At 41.5% G+C, this 17,476-nt stretch overlaps 1 protein-coding gene across 1 annotated transcript in view; it reads right to left on the bottom strand.

The window, feature by feature from the left end:
- CCDC73 (coiled-coil domain containing 73) overlaps positions 1 to 17,476 on the bottom strand; it is a 144,444-nt gene that overhangs the window by 94,094 nt on the left and 32,874 nt on the right. Inside the window, exons 5-7 of the mRNA XM_019476661.2 lie at positions 13,063 to 13,134; positions 7,980 to 8,051; positions 2,967 to 3,002 (exon numbers count right to left, since the gene is read on the bottom strand). Coding sequence (XP_019332206.1) covers positions 2,967 to 3,002; positions 7,980 to 8,051; positions 13,063 to 13,134 — 180 coding nt within the window. The remainder of the gene's footprint in view (positions 1 to 2,966; positions 3,003 to 7,979; positions 8,052 to 13,062; positions 13,135 to 17,476) is intronic.

Here is a 17,476-nt window from a genome sequence, read left to right as displayed (position 1 = left end):
TAGAAGGCTGTGTATCTGCATAGTTTCAACAATCATGATCCATTTATTCATGTTACATCTTGTATATTTTTTAGCACAACTAGTTCTTAAAATGCCAAAGCACAAGTAATTTACATTTGTTCTATGTTTACCACATTAAGGCTAAATACAGACATTCATGGAGGTTAGGGGGAAGTTAGACTGCATTAAAAATGGTCACTCTATTTAACTTAGTTTGCCCAGGTGCAGACCTTACACTACTTATGTTGATCTAAGTGTGAGTTATACAGAAGTTCAGGACAGTTGGATCAGTCTAAAAATCCAACCCAATCTAAGTTAACCCTACCTCTGAAGTACACTTAACTTAGATTGGGTTGGCCATTTTTAGAACAACCTAATTGTCCTGAACTTCTATACCAGGGGCGGGCAATTATTTTGGGTGGAGGGCAGCTTACTGAGTTTTGGCAAGCCATCGAGGGCTGCATGATAGGCAGCCAGGGGCAGATAAATATTAATTTTCTAAATTTTTTAGGGGCCCCGTGGGCCAGATAGAATGGCCTGGCGGGCTGTATCTGGCTCCCAGGCCGCATTTTGCCCACCCCTGTTCTATAGAGTTCCCAGCATAGCCCCAGGACAGAGAAAGGCCATCTGCTGGCCACAGCCCTGGGGCTGCACTTTTCCTAGCCCCTTCCTAGCACTGGTCTAATTTTAGGCATCCAGCCCTGGGGGTTGGAGAGGGGTCAGGGGCTAAAAATAGCTCCTGGTCTCAGGGGTGGGGGAGAGAGTCCCCATCCCCCCTAGCCACCCCACAGACACAGTAACACCCCCACAAACCCTGTTTGCCCCCTCCCACAGACCCCACTAGCCCCCCAATACTCTCTTTGGACCCCACCTGCCCCCTGGACCTTCTCACAGACCCTGCCTGCCCCCCCTGATCCTCCTGACACCCCTGAGCATGCTTGTTCCCCCAAGCTCCCCAGACTCCCCCACCCTGCTCATCCTCCACCTTAACTTACATAAGGTCAGGTGGCCATTTTTAACTTGATCTAACCTCCTCATATGTCTGTCTGCATCCAAATACAGATTTGCCAAAGGAAAAATGTATGTACAACACTAAAAATCTCCTTTTAAATGAAGATGGTTAAAACAAGTACTGATTCATTTAATTTAGGGGTTCCCAAAGCATGACCCACGAGTCATATGCAGCTCACAAGCCTGTTCAATGCACCCTGTAGCCTAGTAGGTATTTTTCATTTGAACAGTTAGCAACAGTTATAAAATTGTTTTTTATATAGCAGAAAACTTATGTTCATCGATAAAACATATTAAAATTGACATGTAAAGTATGTTGAAGAACATCTCGTAATGCTGACAGAAAGCTGAGAGAAGAACTAATTGGCACTGCAACAACAGCATCTTGATTACAATCAAAATCAAGTAGAATCTTTTGTGCAGGTTATATAAACTTTGTTGTTTGGCCAAATGTCAGACAACATGTCTGGAAAAAATATTAAAAAGGCACTTGTAGCTGTTCACTATCTAGGGCTGCTTACAGACGTGGAAAAAAACCAAACAAAACAGTGCTTTACTTTCAGCCTGGTGAGCCCCGGCATGGAGCACAGCACATGCCCAGAAGAGGAATCAAGTCAGTTTGACACGGCTTGCTCACCATCTTGAATTAGCGATTAGAGAAAAATGTTAAAAAGCCCTGCTGAAGCACACAATCTATACAGACGCTGTGGAGACCAGGCCAAAATGACATTATTCCTCTTCTGGTAAAGCGCTGTTTTGTTTTGTTTTGTTTTTTCACATCTGTCAGCACCCCAGGTGTGTCTGCTCAAGAACTAAAAATTTGCAGTACCTGTTCAAAACCCACACTTCTACAGTATCAAACCCTTGCAAACAAAATCATACAATAAAAATGATAATACTTTAGTCCTATTAAATATAAATAAACAAGTAAACAATATAAACAAACGGACACTTAAATATGTGTTATGACATCAATTGGTTACAAAACAAGGCAGGCAAGGTTCCTTAGATCAACATGGCTACAACCAACAACCTTACAAAACAAGTAAATTCCATGTTAGAGATTATTCATTTTCCTCAATAATTATGAATCGATATAAGAACAAAATAAACTGGATTATAAGTGCAAATGTTCACGTTAAATTTCCAATCTTTTGTTATAACCTTAACATTATTTAATATTTTAAGCGTAACTTCTGGCTTGCTTTCTTTAACATTATAGCTATTATAAAATACCTCAATAGGAAATTTAATGTGTAAGAATATTGTTGCCTGACAACAGACAGTATTAGGTTCATATATGAGAACTATATACCATTTTCTTTTAAATCCTGCAGTTTATTACAACTATTACCAAAAACTTAAAACAGCAGATGTAAGAATAAATATTATAAAGTAAATATTGTACTAATTTATATTTACATAGCATATTTTATCCAGAAGGATGTCAAAGTATTATACAAACTTGGTGCCTAATTTTGCTGTGTCAATGTAATCAATTTGAGTTCTGTCCAAATAAAACCTGAAGGATTGAGACTAATATGTATCAGTCCCATAGACTTCAAAAGCATTTAACTTTTGCTGAAGTCAGAAGGAGTTATGCACACAGGAACTGCACATGTAATTTACACAAACATGTTCTTTATATGTTGCATAAGGATTGTTATCTATCACCAAAATATAGACACTTCTGGGGTCAAAGTCAGTCATTATTTGTTTTTAATTTTTGCACTAAATAAAAATGCATTATACCAGTAGTAAGAAACATTATACTAATATTGCAGATGTTTGTATACCACTGAGCATAACATGAGTTTGAACTCAGATGGATCCTCTATGGATTACCTTTATACCAATAAAAATAACTTGCTGTTGCACATATTTTATAGCAAATGTTTCATGTATTAATTCAATTGAATGATAAATTACAGTATTAGTTCAATTACATACAGTACCTTTTCTTCTTCCACGGTAAATAACCTTGCTTGTACCTGGATTGCCAAACATGGAAAATAAATTTTAAAATGGTATGTTAATGCAATATATGCTGCATTTTAACCACTGTAGGATTAATTTGACTCATAAAATTTGACTGTAGTATATAGTTAACACTATACAATACAATGTATTTGCTTTTTTTATTATAGCAGCAAACTTATGACCCAAAAACACTTGCTAAGTTAGTGTTGTAGCCATGATGGTCCACGAAATATGCAAGAGGCAAGGATTTTTGTGAGTGATATCTTTTATTGGACCAACTGCATGGTGGGATAAACTTAAACAAGATTTCAAATGCAGTGCATCCTTCAGGTCACTTCCTAAATTTTTCCCCCCTAAAATAGCAAATCTACACATCCAGTAGTACCAGATCAAATCCATTACTATGTGAATAGTCCAGTCTTGAATCACATGACCTTTGTTCTAGAAGAGTTTTCAGTCCTTGTAAAGACCACAATACAAAATCAACAAATAACACAACTTTAATATGAAATATTTCTGTAAGTTTCAGTTTTAAGCACCAGCAGGCCCAATAAAATCAACAACACTTTCATGTGCTTAATTTATTAAGTAGGTGCCTAAATACCTGTTGAATTAGGTCTCAAAGCAGGACTCATTCTCTAACTGGATGGAGAATTGGCTTTAGATTTGGTGCAGGACAAAGACCCTCCTAAGGCTATTTGCGCTATTGGGGCGCATCTAGACATGCATGGATGGTTGGTTCCCTGGGGACAAGTAGCGGTGGCACACCTTGCACCACAGCTACTTGTCCCCGGGGAATGCCCGTGCTAAGCCTGCTTTGGCATGCGGCAAGTTACTCCAGGAATGGTAGGGGAGGCTGGAGCCAGCACTGTGCTGGCCCCAGCAGCCTTACCTGGGGTCTTGGGGGCAGGGCCATCTCTAGCGGGGGCCAATCAGGGTGACTGCCCTGGGCCCCACGCTTTGAGGGGTCCAATGGAGCTGGGTGGGGCAGAGCAGCACGCCAATGCCACACTGACGCCATCTTCACATCTGGCTGCTTGACATGCCCTCCCCACCCCATGCTAGCGAATCCGCTGCTGAAATCAGTGCGTCTAGCCACTCGCCACCCCCCGCCACCAAATCCACCGGCAGCTTTCTCGCATCCAGGGGTGGGGCCCCACATAGGCTGATTTGCCTTGGCCCCGCACCTTGCTCGGATCGTCTTTGCCTGGGGGCCTCCCGGGGCTACAGCCATGGCAATCCTGCTGGGAAGGGTCTAGTCAGCAGATGCAGCATGGCTCCAGGCAGCCCAGCTCTGCTTTTCAGCAGTGCATACTGCCTGAATGTGCACTGCTTTGGTTATTTTTCTGCAGTATTTTTGACCTCTGGATATTCAGGGGTCAAAAAACCCGCAGAAAAAAGACAGAGCAGCACATACTTGGCCAATGTGCCCTTGCAGCATGGAGAACACCAGACTGTGTGGTATGTAGCACTGCAAATGTGTTGCAGTGCCACATACCACGTTCGTCTGGACGCCCCCTTGGAGTGATAAAAATGGTACTTTAAATTACCTTAAAGCAGTATCTGAATATAGTTTTAGTTTAAAAGACTTGAAAAGCTAATGGTTCCTTTGCAAAGGGAAATATTAGGAGCAAGTCCGGCACACAAGGCACTCCCAAATTCCTAGCCAATGAAGCAGCTTCTTGAAACAGCTTCCAGCAGCACAAACTGGAGAATCCCTATGGCTACTCTAATAACTTCCAACAGCCTCCAAAGATAGATCAGTGATAAAAAATAGTAGCAAAACAAGGGCTGAGCCCCAGACACTAACTATGGAGTGTGGGGCACTGGAGCAGTGGTAGGGGTCTCATCCAGGGGCTGGAGTGTACAGACCAGAGGCAGGAGTCCCCTCTTCAGCCTCACTCCCTAATAGGGTTGCCAACTCTGTTTGAATCTATTCTGGGAGATTTCACCACATGATATAATGAATGACATTAATGACTGATCTACTGTACTCTAAAACTCATTCAGTACAGAGCCATCATTTTGCCTTTGGTGGAAATAAGGAATGTCATATAAATCATTTCACATTTTAAGCATATTGCATAAATAAACAACACTACAAAATCTCAATCAGTGTAGGGTAGTGAGTAGACTAAAGACAATGCCAACATGTCCATGACACACGATGTCAACATGCCCACAACAGACAATAAGAACATTCCTGCGTGCTTGCATATATCAGTTATAGATTACAGTGCAAAGACTTTATGTCAGGAAGGTAAATGTACATTACTATCACATTTTAAAAACCTACTGGACTACGGTATAATTCAGATTCAACATTTAATATTTATTTTAATGAATGTCCTATCATTTATTTCTCAGGTGACACTCAGCAGTCTTCTGGAGATTTATATCTAATTCCTGGAGACTCCAGGGCAATCCTGGAGGGTTGGCAACCCTCCTCCTCATCCTCATGCTGGATTAACCCTCACGCAGCCACTGCCAAATTGAGGTTTTTACTGTGTTGTTCCACATGCAGTTTGGTGGCAGCTGTGAGACAGTTAACCTTGCAGCAGATTTTTTTTTAAATCAGTCAAACTCTCTGAGAAGCTTCAAATTAACTATCACTTTTCAGGAGCAGCAGCAAAAGACTGCTTGCTTTCTTATTGGTAGCAGAACACCATAGACTAAAAGTTATGGAAGTGGTACTGTCACCATACCAACATAGTTGTCAGTTCTAAACTACCCCCATACACACAGGTGAATGAACCAACTCAAGAGTGCCAGATCAGCAGCTCTGTGTGCGTGTGTGCATGTGTGTGTGTGTATAGAGAGCGAGTGAGAGAGAGAATATTGCTTTGCGAAAACCAACAGCAGTAATCCTAGCACAACTCTATCACAGAAACTTTAGAGGAACAAAAAGTCTTAAAATATGTGTCACTGGGTGTTCTACATCAGATGTTTTACTGCACAGTAGACTAATAACTGAACTAACTGAAACTAAACTAGGGCAGTTTACACTGGAATGAAACAGCTTAGTTTCCAATGTAGTTTCCACTTATTGTAGCCTAAAGCAGAAACATAAAACAGTTACAATTTCATAGATTTCATAGACATTAGGGCTGGAAGGGACCTCGGAAGATCATCGAGTCCAGCCCCCCGCCCAAAGGGCAGGACGTCAGCTGGGGTCATAGGATCCCAGCAAGATAAGCATCCAGTTTCATCTTGAAGGTGTTCAATGAAGGCGCTTGAACAACCTCCGGCGGCAGGCTGTTCCAGACCTTGGGGGCTCGGACAGTAAAGAAATTCTTCCTTATGTCCAGCCTGAAACGATCTTGTAGTAGTTTGTGACCATTCGTCCTCGTCATCCCTTGGGGCGCTCTGGTGAACAAACGTTCCCCTAGATACTGGTGATCACCCCTGATAAACTTGTAGGTGGCCATCAAATCACCCCTGAGCCTGCGCTTTTCCAGGCTAAAGAGCCCCAGGGCTCTCAGCCTGTCATCGTAGGGTCTGCTTCCCTGACCCCTGATCATGCGCGTGGCTCTTCTCTGGACTCTCTCAAGCTTCTCCACATCCTTTTTGAACTGTGGAGCCCAAAACTGGACGCAGTACTCCAGCTGCGGCCTCACTAAGGCCGAGTACAGGGGGAGAATGACATCCCGGGATTTGCTTGAGAAGCATCTATGGATGCAAGCCAGCGTTTTGGTCGCTTTACTAGCCGCAGCATCGCATTGCAGGCTCATGTTCATCTTGTGGTCAATGATGACCCCCAAGTCTCTTTCTTCCATAGTGCTAACCAACATAGCACTGCCGAGCCTATAAGGATGCTGCGGGTTTTTCTTCCCAAGGTGGAGAACCTTGCATTTATCGGCGTTGAACACCATCAGATTCTCATCCGCCCACTTGCTGAGCCTGTCCAGGTCAGCCTGGATCACCCGCCTGTCTTCTGGCGTGGATGCTTTGCCCCAAAGTTTGGTGTCATCGGCGAACTTGGCCAGTCCGCTTCTGACTCCAGTGTCCACATCGTTAATGAAGATGTTGAACAGTATGGGTCCAAGGACAGAGCCCTGGGGGACCCCACTGGTCACAGGACACCACGATGAGTGACTTCCATCAATTACTACCCTCTGGGTCCGACCCCGGAGCCAATTTTCCAGCCAGTGGATCGTGGGGGACCCAAGGCGACAATTGGCCAGTTTCTCCAAGAGACGATCATGGGACACCAGATCGAAGGCTTTTTTGAAGTCAAGATATATGACATCAATCTCATCTCCCTTGTCCAGGTGATAGGTCACCTGGTCATAGAAGGAAATGAGATTGGTCAAGCAAGACCTACCCGCAACAAACCCGTGCTGGCTATCCCTTAAGATGTTGGCATCAGCCAGTCCATTAAGGATGGCCTCCTTAATAAACTTTTCTAAGATCTTCCCCGGGATAGAAGTCAGGCTGATGGGCCTATAGTTAGCCGGATCCACTTTCCTCCCTTTCTTGAAGATAGGCACCACGTTGGCCTTCTTCCAGTCTTCGGGCACTACACCAGAGCGCCAAGAGTTTTCAAAGATCCGCACTAGAGGCTGGGCTATGATGCTCGCCAGCTCCTTGAGTACCCTGGGGTGAAGATTGTCAGGGCCGGCTGACTTGAAGGTATCCAGCTTCTCAAGATGTTCCTTCACAAAGTCAGCATTAATGGAGGGCAGCGGATCACCCTCACCTGGACTTCCCGGCCCTGTAACAATAATCAACTTGAACCAGTAAATCCTCCTTATCATTCAACAGAATTATTTAATCTGTCCTTATCCCTAAACAAAGAAACATATAACAAGGCATAATATTTAAGGGGAAAAAATGCAAATATTAATTACAACATATGCACTTTTTGTGCCTGAAAGCAAAAAAAGAGATAATTCTTTTACTAATCTAGATAATCTTATATTATTGCCCACCCTATATAAAGTATTCCTATCAGTCTTTTTAAATAAAAGAGTCTTTTAGTTTGATACCTGTTTTTTATAAGCTGCCATGGCTTCTTTGTGTTGTTTATTTGATGTTTCTGTCTGATGTTGCAGAGTTTCCTACTCAGTCAAAATAATTTATTAGAGGAAATTAAAATGTGCTTGAATATGATACATACTTCATTCTTTAAAAAACACGGAAATAATATCTTAACAAACATATATTGGTATTTTAGTACATTCTTCAATGGGTTTTCCAAAAAAATATATTAATTAAATATTAAAAACCTTGATTGAGAGATTTTTTTTAGCAGCTTCTCTCCTGTTATATAACATGGTAATACTTCTTACCTGTGCAATTCAGAGATAGTCCAGAATTGTTGTTGCTGAAGGTTCCCACCCTTTATACCTCATAGCACCAAAAGCAGCTTTTCCAAAGCTAAAGAAGCCCTCCAACATTCAATTAAGAATAGTAAGACAATAACTTGAAATTGCATGATCCACTTTTAAGGATTTTACATGTTGAAGTCTCCATCTAGGAAATGTTTTCAATTTGTTACAAATTGCATTCTGATCATTTACCAGACTGCCAGAGTAGGCTGAATGATCACAGAAGAGACTAATAGAAACAAAATAACCAAGTAAGAATTTTTTTATTTCTCCTTATTTTTAAAAAGTAGGGGGGAAAGTGAATCACAGAAATACATTTGAAAGGAAAACCAAATTTTAAATGATTATAATAGTAATATAACCAAAATAAGTACAAATTATCCTATATAAAGCAAAAGTTTTGTAATTTAAGCATTAAACCAGGTGTGACGTTGGTGAGCCTCACGTCCAGTATCACCCACCGTTAGGTAGCCCCTCCCCTCATCCCGCCTGCCACGACTTTGATGTTATGGGTGATTTGAAGGAGGGCTTCAGTGGAGCTCTTTTACCAGAGGGGTTCCCCAACGCAGGTGTACTCACGGTTGAGGCTTCCATTGTTCCACAGGGCTCCACCACCCCTACACCCCGTCCACTCGCCAACCGGTCACTTGCTGGTGAGATGGTGGCCTGCTGTTCTCTGCAGGCTTACTTGCTGGGAGGTGTCCCCAACCATAGGGACCTAGGACTAACGGTCGCCTTCAGCCAGCCTGCCTTCAAATCCTGCTGGCTCCGCCGCCAGCTAGAGTCGTCTCCCTTTTCCTCCCCTGGTTTAGAAATAATATTCCTCCGGGATGGGGAGGCTTCCCGGATCAATGCCCTGGCCCCGGCAATCCCTAGGGACCACTCCTTCTGCCCCTGCCAGGGGGTTTGGTTTTAGCTTCAGCTGCTGGGCTGATGCAGAGCCGCCTGACCAAGGCTCTTGCTCAGGGGAAGCCGCAGCAGCACCACCGATGTGCTGCACGTCTTCTCTCTCCTTCCCTGGCTTCTTCCTCCTGTGGGGTTTGCTGGGGCTTTTAAACTTTCCCGCGGTGACCGCTGTGGCCTCCGCAATTGGCTCAGCTGTTCCCCTTACTAGGAACAGCTGTTTAAACAGCCAGCGTAATGCCGGCTCGCACGGCTGTAATAGCATCTGCGGCTGCTGCCGCGGTCCCAGCTCCGACACTGCCGTCCCTTCCGGGGGTAAGTAACCTGGCCCAGGGTTCTGTTTAGGGGTTGTCGCTGCCCCCCAATCTTCCCTGTCCTCTGTCTGTGCCCGTGACGGCGGCATGCTGCCATCACACCAGGTTACAACTCTTTTTAACATTTGATGTCTCTTCAGAGGAATGGAAACCTAATTTGCAAGTCTTCCTTAAATGACACTCAGATAGTTTCTTCCCATAATGCCACTGTGGATCTTAGGAAGACTTATGGAGTACTGCATCCAGTTTTGGGCGCTGTACTTTAAGAAGGATATGAATAGCCTTGAGAGGGTCCAGAGGAGGGCCAACTCGTATGGTTAAGGGTTTACAGATCAAGCCCTATGAGGAAAGACTAAGGGACCTGGACCACTTCAGCCTCCACAAGAGAAGGCTGAGAAGTGATCTTGTGGCCACTTACAAATTCATTAGTTGGGGCACAGCAAGGTGTTGGAGATGCTCTGTTTACCAGGGCGCCTCCTGGGGTAACAAGGAACAATGGTCTCAAACTGACAGAGAGCAGATTTAGGCTAAACATCAGGAAAAACTTCTTCACAGTGAGGGTGGTGAAAATTTGGAAAGGGCTTCCAAGGGAGGTGGTGCTCTCCCCTACCTTGGGGGTCTTTAAGAGAAGGCTGGATAGGCATCTGTCTGGGGTCATCTGACCCCAGCACTCTTTCCTGACTCAAAGATCTGTTGAGGTCCCTTCCGGCCCTAGCATCTATGAATCTATGAAACAACTTTTATTTCTTAAGTGGATGGTTTCCTAGAGGCTTAGTATATAAACTGGTACAGATTTTAGCATCTTGGCTTCAAGAACTTTAAAGCCATAACCTGGAATTTTGGATAGAATGAAATAATCAGTGTACAATTAGTATTATCTATGCCATAAATTTAGATGTATATTTACAGCTCAAGGAATGCCCATATATGCAACAACCTTACACAAAAGCAGCAGTGCTAATTATGGAGACTGTGCATAACATGGGGCAGCACCTAGGCACTCCAGGTCCTGCATGATTGGACCCAGATCTGCTAGACCCAACCCACTTCTGTACCAAAACTGCATAGACCTGACCCCCACTGTACCTTTCAGGTTTGGTCCAAGTCTCAAGGGGTGGGGTCTAGTCAGTCTGGAAACAGGGTGGTGGGGGGTGGAGAGGATCAGTGACAGACAGGTCTGAATACAGGGGGGCAAGATAGGGAATACTGGGGCCAGGGTCAGGCCAGTCCAGTTCCTAAGAAAGTGGACCTAGGGACTTTCCACAAGGCTGGCTTTAGCTGAGTCTGGCTCCTACCCCAGACTACTCAGGGTCATGTGCAAGAGACAGCTGCCTCAGCAGCCTGTGTCCCCCTGAAGCCCTGGAGCACAGTGGGGGATGATGAAGATGCTAGGCTTTGCAGGCACTCAGAGGGTGTGTTTTGCTCCCTGATCAGCTGAAGCAGCACAGTCCAAGTGACACACTGTCTCCTGGAAACGTTACAGGGGCCAGAAGCAAAGCATGGTGGGATGCCAGGGAACTGTGCTGTAGCTCCTTTCCAAAAGGTAGGTGTGCAGATGTTCATTCCTCTGGTAGAAATTTTGCCAGGGGCCACTTTTACTAGATTACAGGGCTTTTTTTTTTTTCCAGAACCACCATTCTTGCTCCAGAAGAAAATTGTTGAATGCCTGTACCCTCAACCAGGGGCAGATCCGGGTGGGTGCAGTGATTCAGTTGCCCCCCGCCCCCCCCCCCCCCACACACTTTGATTCTTGATCCACCCAAAGTTTAAGACCAACTAGGCCCATATACATGAGATGCTAATACACAGTAGCCTATTAACACTGCACAGTAGTGTGCCAGGCAAAAAATGTGCTAATAGGCTACTGCGCAGTAGTAGTAGGCTACTGTGCAGTACGCATCACTAAAAACCCATGTGATGGTGCTACTGCTCAGTAATGTGAGTTACTGCGCATTGGTTTAGTACTTGGCTTACCAAGTACTAAATTTAATGCACAATAACTGTGGCAGACAAGGTTCTTTGGGTAAATCTGATATCTTTTATTGGACCAACTCAAGTAGTTGGAAAAATTCTTCTTAGCAAGCTTTTGAGTATAAATAGCCTTTGTCAAGCAGAGGAAGCATCTGCAGTTGGTCTGTGCTCTTCCTGGATTCAATGAATGGTAAAGAAGCCAAAGGCTGATCTGCACGCAAGAAAGCCAGTCAATGAAGATGTAAATTGAGGAGTCACTGGGTGAGAGACAGGTTGAGACAGGGGGAAGGGGGTCTCTCACCCACTGACTCCTCAATTTACATCTCTTCATACAAACTTCCTAAAATCTTGTATGACTGTAACCCCACTTTTGCTGAGCCACTTTACTCTGCAGGACTCCTGACCTTCTCAGCAATACTAACGTCCTGCTGGAGCTCAAGGAATTTATAAGCTCAGCAAGATAAAAAGCTCCTAAGCAACACAATTCTTAAGTGAACAGAGTTTGCAAGTTTAGAAACCAAAATAGCTCCAAGCATGCTGCTTTTGTCTATACACAGGTAACTTAATGATACCAGGAAATTAAAAGTTGTCTGTTTTTTACAGGCAGGTTTACAAATTGAAACTGCTATTGCTGTCTACAAATATGAGATGCTTCCTGTTTCTACATGTACACAAATATCTTTCAAACACATATTTGGGCTCATAATTTTAAAAGGTTAGAATGAACACCAGGAAAGAAATACTCTGCCTTTCCAAGATCAAGAATTGAGCTGAAGTTATTGTGGGGTTTTTGTTGTGGGTTTTTTGTTTTTGTTTTTTTTGGGGGGGGTTGGGGGGGGAGGAGGGAAGGGGCACTAGGTGAGGAAAGGAGTGGGTTTGTGATCATAAAATAGGCTGCGTTAAACCTTTTATCTTCTGACCCAGTGACAGAGGACATAGGTTTGATTGTGTTCGGAAGGGGAATGGATTTCCTATTAAAGCATAACCTCATGAGTGCTAACCCTGAAAATAATGCTAAAGTCATTTTACTTAAGGTTTCATCTTGGAAGTTTAAAAAACTGTCAAAATCACTTCTGGACACTGGAAATTACTGTTTGAAATGTATTTCTTTGGACTTTGTCCCAGAAAAAGTGGTTAAAAGTGAAGTTGTCGTTCATGACAGTACAGGCGTTAACATTGCTAAAGCTATGAATAGTGCAGACAGCTGCTGTATAACCTCGCCCACAAAGCTTTGTCAAAATATCTCATTTCTATGCTGCAACAACCTATTATTTCAAGTTCTACATCTCTTTTGAGCAAATTTTGTTGTACCTTTAAATAAAAGAAATCACAAGATGAGCTACCATATTGCCAAAAAATCAATAACTGAAGTACAGTCATTTCATTGTAAGATGTGAAACCACTTTTTATCATACTTTAATATTGGTATGGGAATAAATTAATAAAGGTAACATTCAATGATGTCTTGCCTGTAAACCGCATTAAAATTACATTTAATGAAATCCCAATAGTTATATGCTAAAAATGAAAGAATAAGGGTAAAAATTACCAACCTTCTGCCACTCAAGTTCCTGTTTCTCCAAAACAATTTTATTAATTTGATCTTCATAATGAATTTCAGCATCCTAATTAAAAAAAAGTCATGAAAATGTTTTAATAGAAGCTATCGGTAAATAGGAATTATGTCCCTAGATAATTTCTTTATTTTTCATTTGCTGTTCAGTACAGACTGTGTCTCTATCCAACAGAAAACAATATGGATGAAACCAAAGAGTTTATATGCTTGGTATAAGTAAAAATGCTCATCATCTTCATTGAATATAACGAATAAAAAAAAAGTCAACAGGCAGAGAAATAATTTGAGGAACTAAGAAAACAAATAATTTAACGATCAATAAGTTACCGTTCCCTTGTCATACCAAAGCTTTTTATAACAAAACATTAAGTTAATGGATAAAGCAAGATATCTTAAATTCATTATTAAAAATGTTGTGACTAAACATTCTGATGACATAAAAATAAAATACTGAAGATATCCAACAAACTGAAGTAAATGGTTGAAGCAGAAATTATTTAGCAACGCTGCAAACAACCATGTCTTGGCTCACAAAGGAGAGAACCAGAGCTCCTTCAAGAAATTTTCCAAAATGAAATTGAGAACTACTACTAAAAATCACTTCTGCATTATGTCTTTTTTGAAGGGGTCCTACATATAGGAAGAGGTAATTAAAATAAATTCTTCACTGATTGGAGCTCAGCATCTTGTTGCTTAGGAAGAAGGGTGGCATAGATTTTAACATTTTGTGCCATTAAGCTCTCTCAATAAGCATGTGAAAAAAAGGAGGTTATGACAAGGAAGCAGGTATTCAAAGATCTTTAGACATAAGGGCAGGTTCTAACACTTGCCTAAGCTAGATTTCCAAGATCTGAAAACCTCAGACATTTAGTCAAAAGAAATTAATATTTTCTGCTTTTTCTCATTTCAGAGTCTGGAAAAAATAGGCAGAAGTGGAAAGATGCATGTCAGGACTCCTATTCTTACAAAAGCATCTGCCTTGGAATCAAGCTGCTATTGTGGTAACAAAACAAATCTTTGCTGACTGTTTGTCAAAGATGCCAACAATTTAGGTGCAATTTCAAACATTTTAATATATAAATGTAGTTTTCCTTGTTGAAAATTCCCAATTCCTAACCAGAATCAGATCCCTCTTGCACAATTTGCAAATTGTACAAACACTGCACTTTCCCTGCAAATACAAGGCTTTGTAGAATAACAGTTTGCTCTACTAGCAGAAGGTCATGATTTCACAAGATACTATAATTTACTTATGAACCCTTATGTTGTGGTAGGCCATTTACTACTGTCCTGTTATTGCATAACAAGGAAATGTAGACCACTTGGAGAAACACTGATATGTAGTTCAAAGCTGCAAAAAGTTAATAGCAAGCTTTATCTCCAGAGCTGCTCATTGTCTTAAGCAGAACGCCATAATATCTCCCTTTAAAAATTAGCTATCCTTGTAACATATTTAAGAATCTGAGCAGGATATGTTCTAAGAACAGTCAAACTGGAAAAAAAAAGTATTCAGTGTCCTTATTACTAATTGTTCAATAAAGCAATAGATCTAAACTGTCATGTTAAAAATCGTATGTTGTGGGGGATATCCTCTGTTCTCCAAGGTGGGAAGATAAGACCCCACACTAGCACGCTCTGGCCACATCTACACAAGATGCTTACTGCACGGTAGCTCATTACTATTGCGCAGTAGCATCGTGGAGCATGAACCGTGATGTGATGCTACTGCACAGTAGTAATGAACTACTGTACAGTCTGCGTCACCAAGAAAACGTGTGGGGACGTTACTGCGCAGTAATGCTGGGTACTACTCAGTCATTTAGTACTTGAGTATGCAAGTACTAAATGACTGTGCAGTAACCACTGCACAGTCAGCATCTCATGTAGACACAGCCTCTTTCTTGAATTATAAGCCTGATAAAAGTCAAATATGACTGTAAAATGGATGAGCCCTGAGTGCTACATTCTGACTTGGGGATGTATCTACAAGTGGGAAAACCCTCTGTTTTCAGACACACCCCTCTGTCAGGGCACAGGGGTCCCTCCCATAAGGGATTCTTCACCCTCTGTGCTTACACACTGCACCCCAACCCAGGACATGCAACATGATAGGTGCACTTTGGTCTGGTGCAGAAGAAAAATCCCTATGGGTGTTGAGCCCCTTCCATACTTGTAGACACCCGCTGAAGGAACTATTCTCCCAGAGCACATCTGCAAGCTTGGAGGGGGTTGCCTCCTTGCTTGCAACTGTGTTAGGGAAATGATTCCCCCCACACATCTCCATAGGCGTTCCCCCCTTTACTTGCACATGGTGTCTAGAGCCAAAACATAGCAACGAGTAAAATATGTTGGGCCCCAATGCACCTAGCAAGCTGCCACATCCTAAATCAGGACACAATTTGCAAGTACTGAGAGGGAGGGGTCCAGCACCTGGTCTGCAAGTGCAGAAGGAGGAACCCTTTTGGCATTTCTCCCCTCTGTGCTTCCCCTGGTCTGCAAGTTCTGGGAGAATTCTCTGAAGAGGGGAATCCTCTGAAGAGATATTCCCTGGTGCCCTGACCAGGAACACATCTGTAAACAGCGGGTTTCCCCACTTGCAGGTGGGCTCCCAAGTCAGGGTATGGCACATAGGGGTTTTTTTCTGCAGGCACAGACCCCTGAGTCCAGGGGCAATTCTTGTCTGGCATGGTAAGAAAGTGCAGATAGCTATGGGCTGTCTGCATTCTCCCACCATAAGCGAATAGAAGTCAGCCATGAAAAAGCTGCACAAATTATTACTAGGTTTGTTGCCACTACAAAATTCAAGCACCCATGGCACAACAAAGAGCTATGACATCTGTTCCCATGGCTTTTGTGCCACCATAGATATTTTTATGGCAACACAAAGTTGACATTGTTTGCAGCCTTTGTTATACCCCAGCAGTTGTGTACTAATTCATCTCTGTCCAAACTCAGTGCAAATAAGGTACTTATGTGTTTGCTCTGTGATTATTTATATAATATATAAAATAGCCTTGAGTTTAAAATAAAGAAGGAAAATCTGTCCCAAAGTGATTTAAATATGGTAAAAATAGATTTAGTATAATTTATTGATTTCTTTGATTAATAATATATTTGTTGATATATGCTTACAGAAAAATCTCATATTTGTGTGCAAATTAATGTGCTCTGAAATACTACAGGAGCAGTTACAGAGACCCAATGATCCTACAAGTTTAAACTCAACTTTAAAATCATCTGATTTTACCACATACAAATATTGAATGAGTATTTAAAATTTTACCCTTACTTTAGTACTTTAGCTTTAGCATGAAACTTATGCCATAGCATATTTTTTACAAAGTTTCAAAAGCTTTGTGGCATGAAACTAAAACATGCATATACCAAATTTTAAAAGATAATAAAATGTTTTCTTCATCCTCCCTGAGTGAATACTACTTTGTAACTAAAACAAATTAGTTTTCCTATATTAATCTATTAAGAATTAATCTGAATACATCCCTTATTACTCCCCCAGTGATGACAAAAGCCAATTATTTTGAATACCTTATGACTTCTTATAGAAGTAGGAGTATAATCTCAAACAATTTATTTACAAATGCTATTAAAATGTGCTACTAGTAAACTACACACTAATGAAAAGATAAAGCATGATACATCATTAGCAAAACTCTAATAAAAAACAGTAAGAAGTAAAGATTTTTCAAGAATGTCCTCTTGATCATTATGAATATATTCATGATAATCCTTCAAGCTTTAAGGATGCTGCAGTGAAACTTTTGTTTAACATAGATTATTATCTTTAAATTACTTTGATACATAGTGATTATTGATAGGGGATAAAAATTCTTCTATTGAGTCAGAACAGACTCATTTGAGCAGTCCCATAAATATAAGTTTCATGCCCCATCTAAATATTAAGCTTAAAGGACGTAAGTGATTATAGTTAGTAAACAAATTAACATGTTTAAGTATCTGTAGGACTGTGATCTAAAATGCTTTGTATTAGCCTTCATCAAACTCAAGCTAATTTTTAAAGTTTTTGAAAATATCTAATTTGATTATGATCTGCCTTTCCAAATTCCTTAGTTATTACAAATACAATGTTATATACACAAAACCTTTTTCCTTCACAATCTGTTTTGTCTTTTTGATGCCCTCAGTAAAGCCAAAAGTCAACGTTTGTTAATATATATATATACACCTTAGACAATGGAGTACAATGGCACCAAATTAAAACTTATGAGTTCATAAACAAGGTAAAAATAATTAAGACATGTTGAGTCTGATCTTGCACCTACTGAAGTAATTGCAAAACTAGGAGTGGGCAACAAACAGTATTTTAGTAATTAGCAAGAGGTAGAAAAAGGTCATGATATTTAAACATGGTC

The sequence above is a fragment of the Alligator mississippiensis genome, chromosome 2 (genome assembly GCF_030867095.1).
Source record: "Alligator mississippiensis isolate rAllMis1 chromosome 2, rAllMis1, whole genome shotgun sequence".
Lineage (NCBI taxonomy): Eukaryota > Metazoa > Chordata > Crocodylia > Alligatoridae > Alligator > Alligator mississippiensis.
The sequence above is the reverse complement of the archived record's forward strand: the minus strand, read 5'-3'. Positions and strand labels throughout refer to the sequence as shown.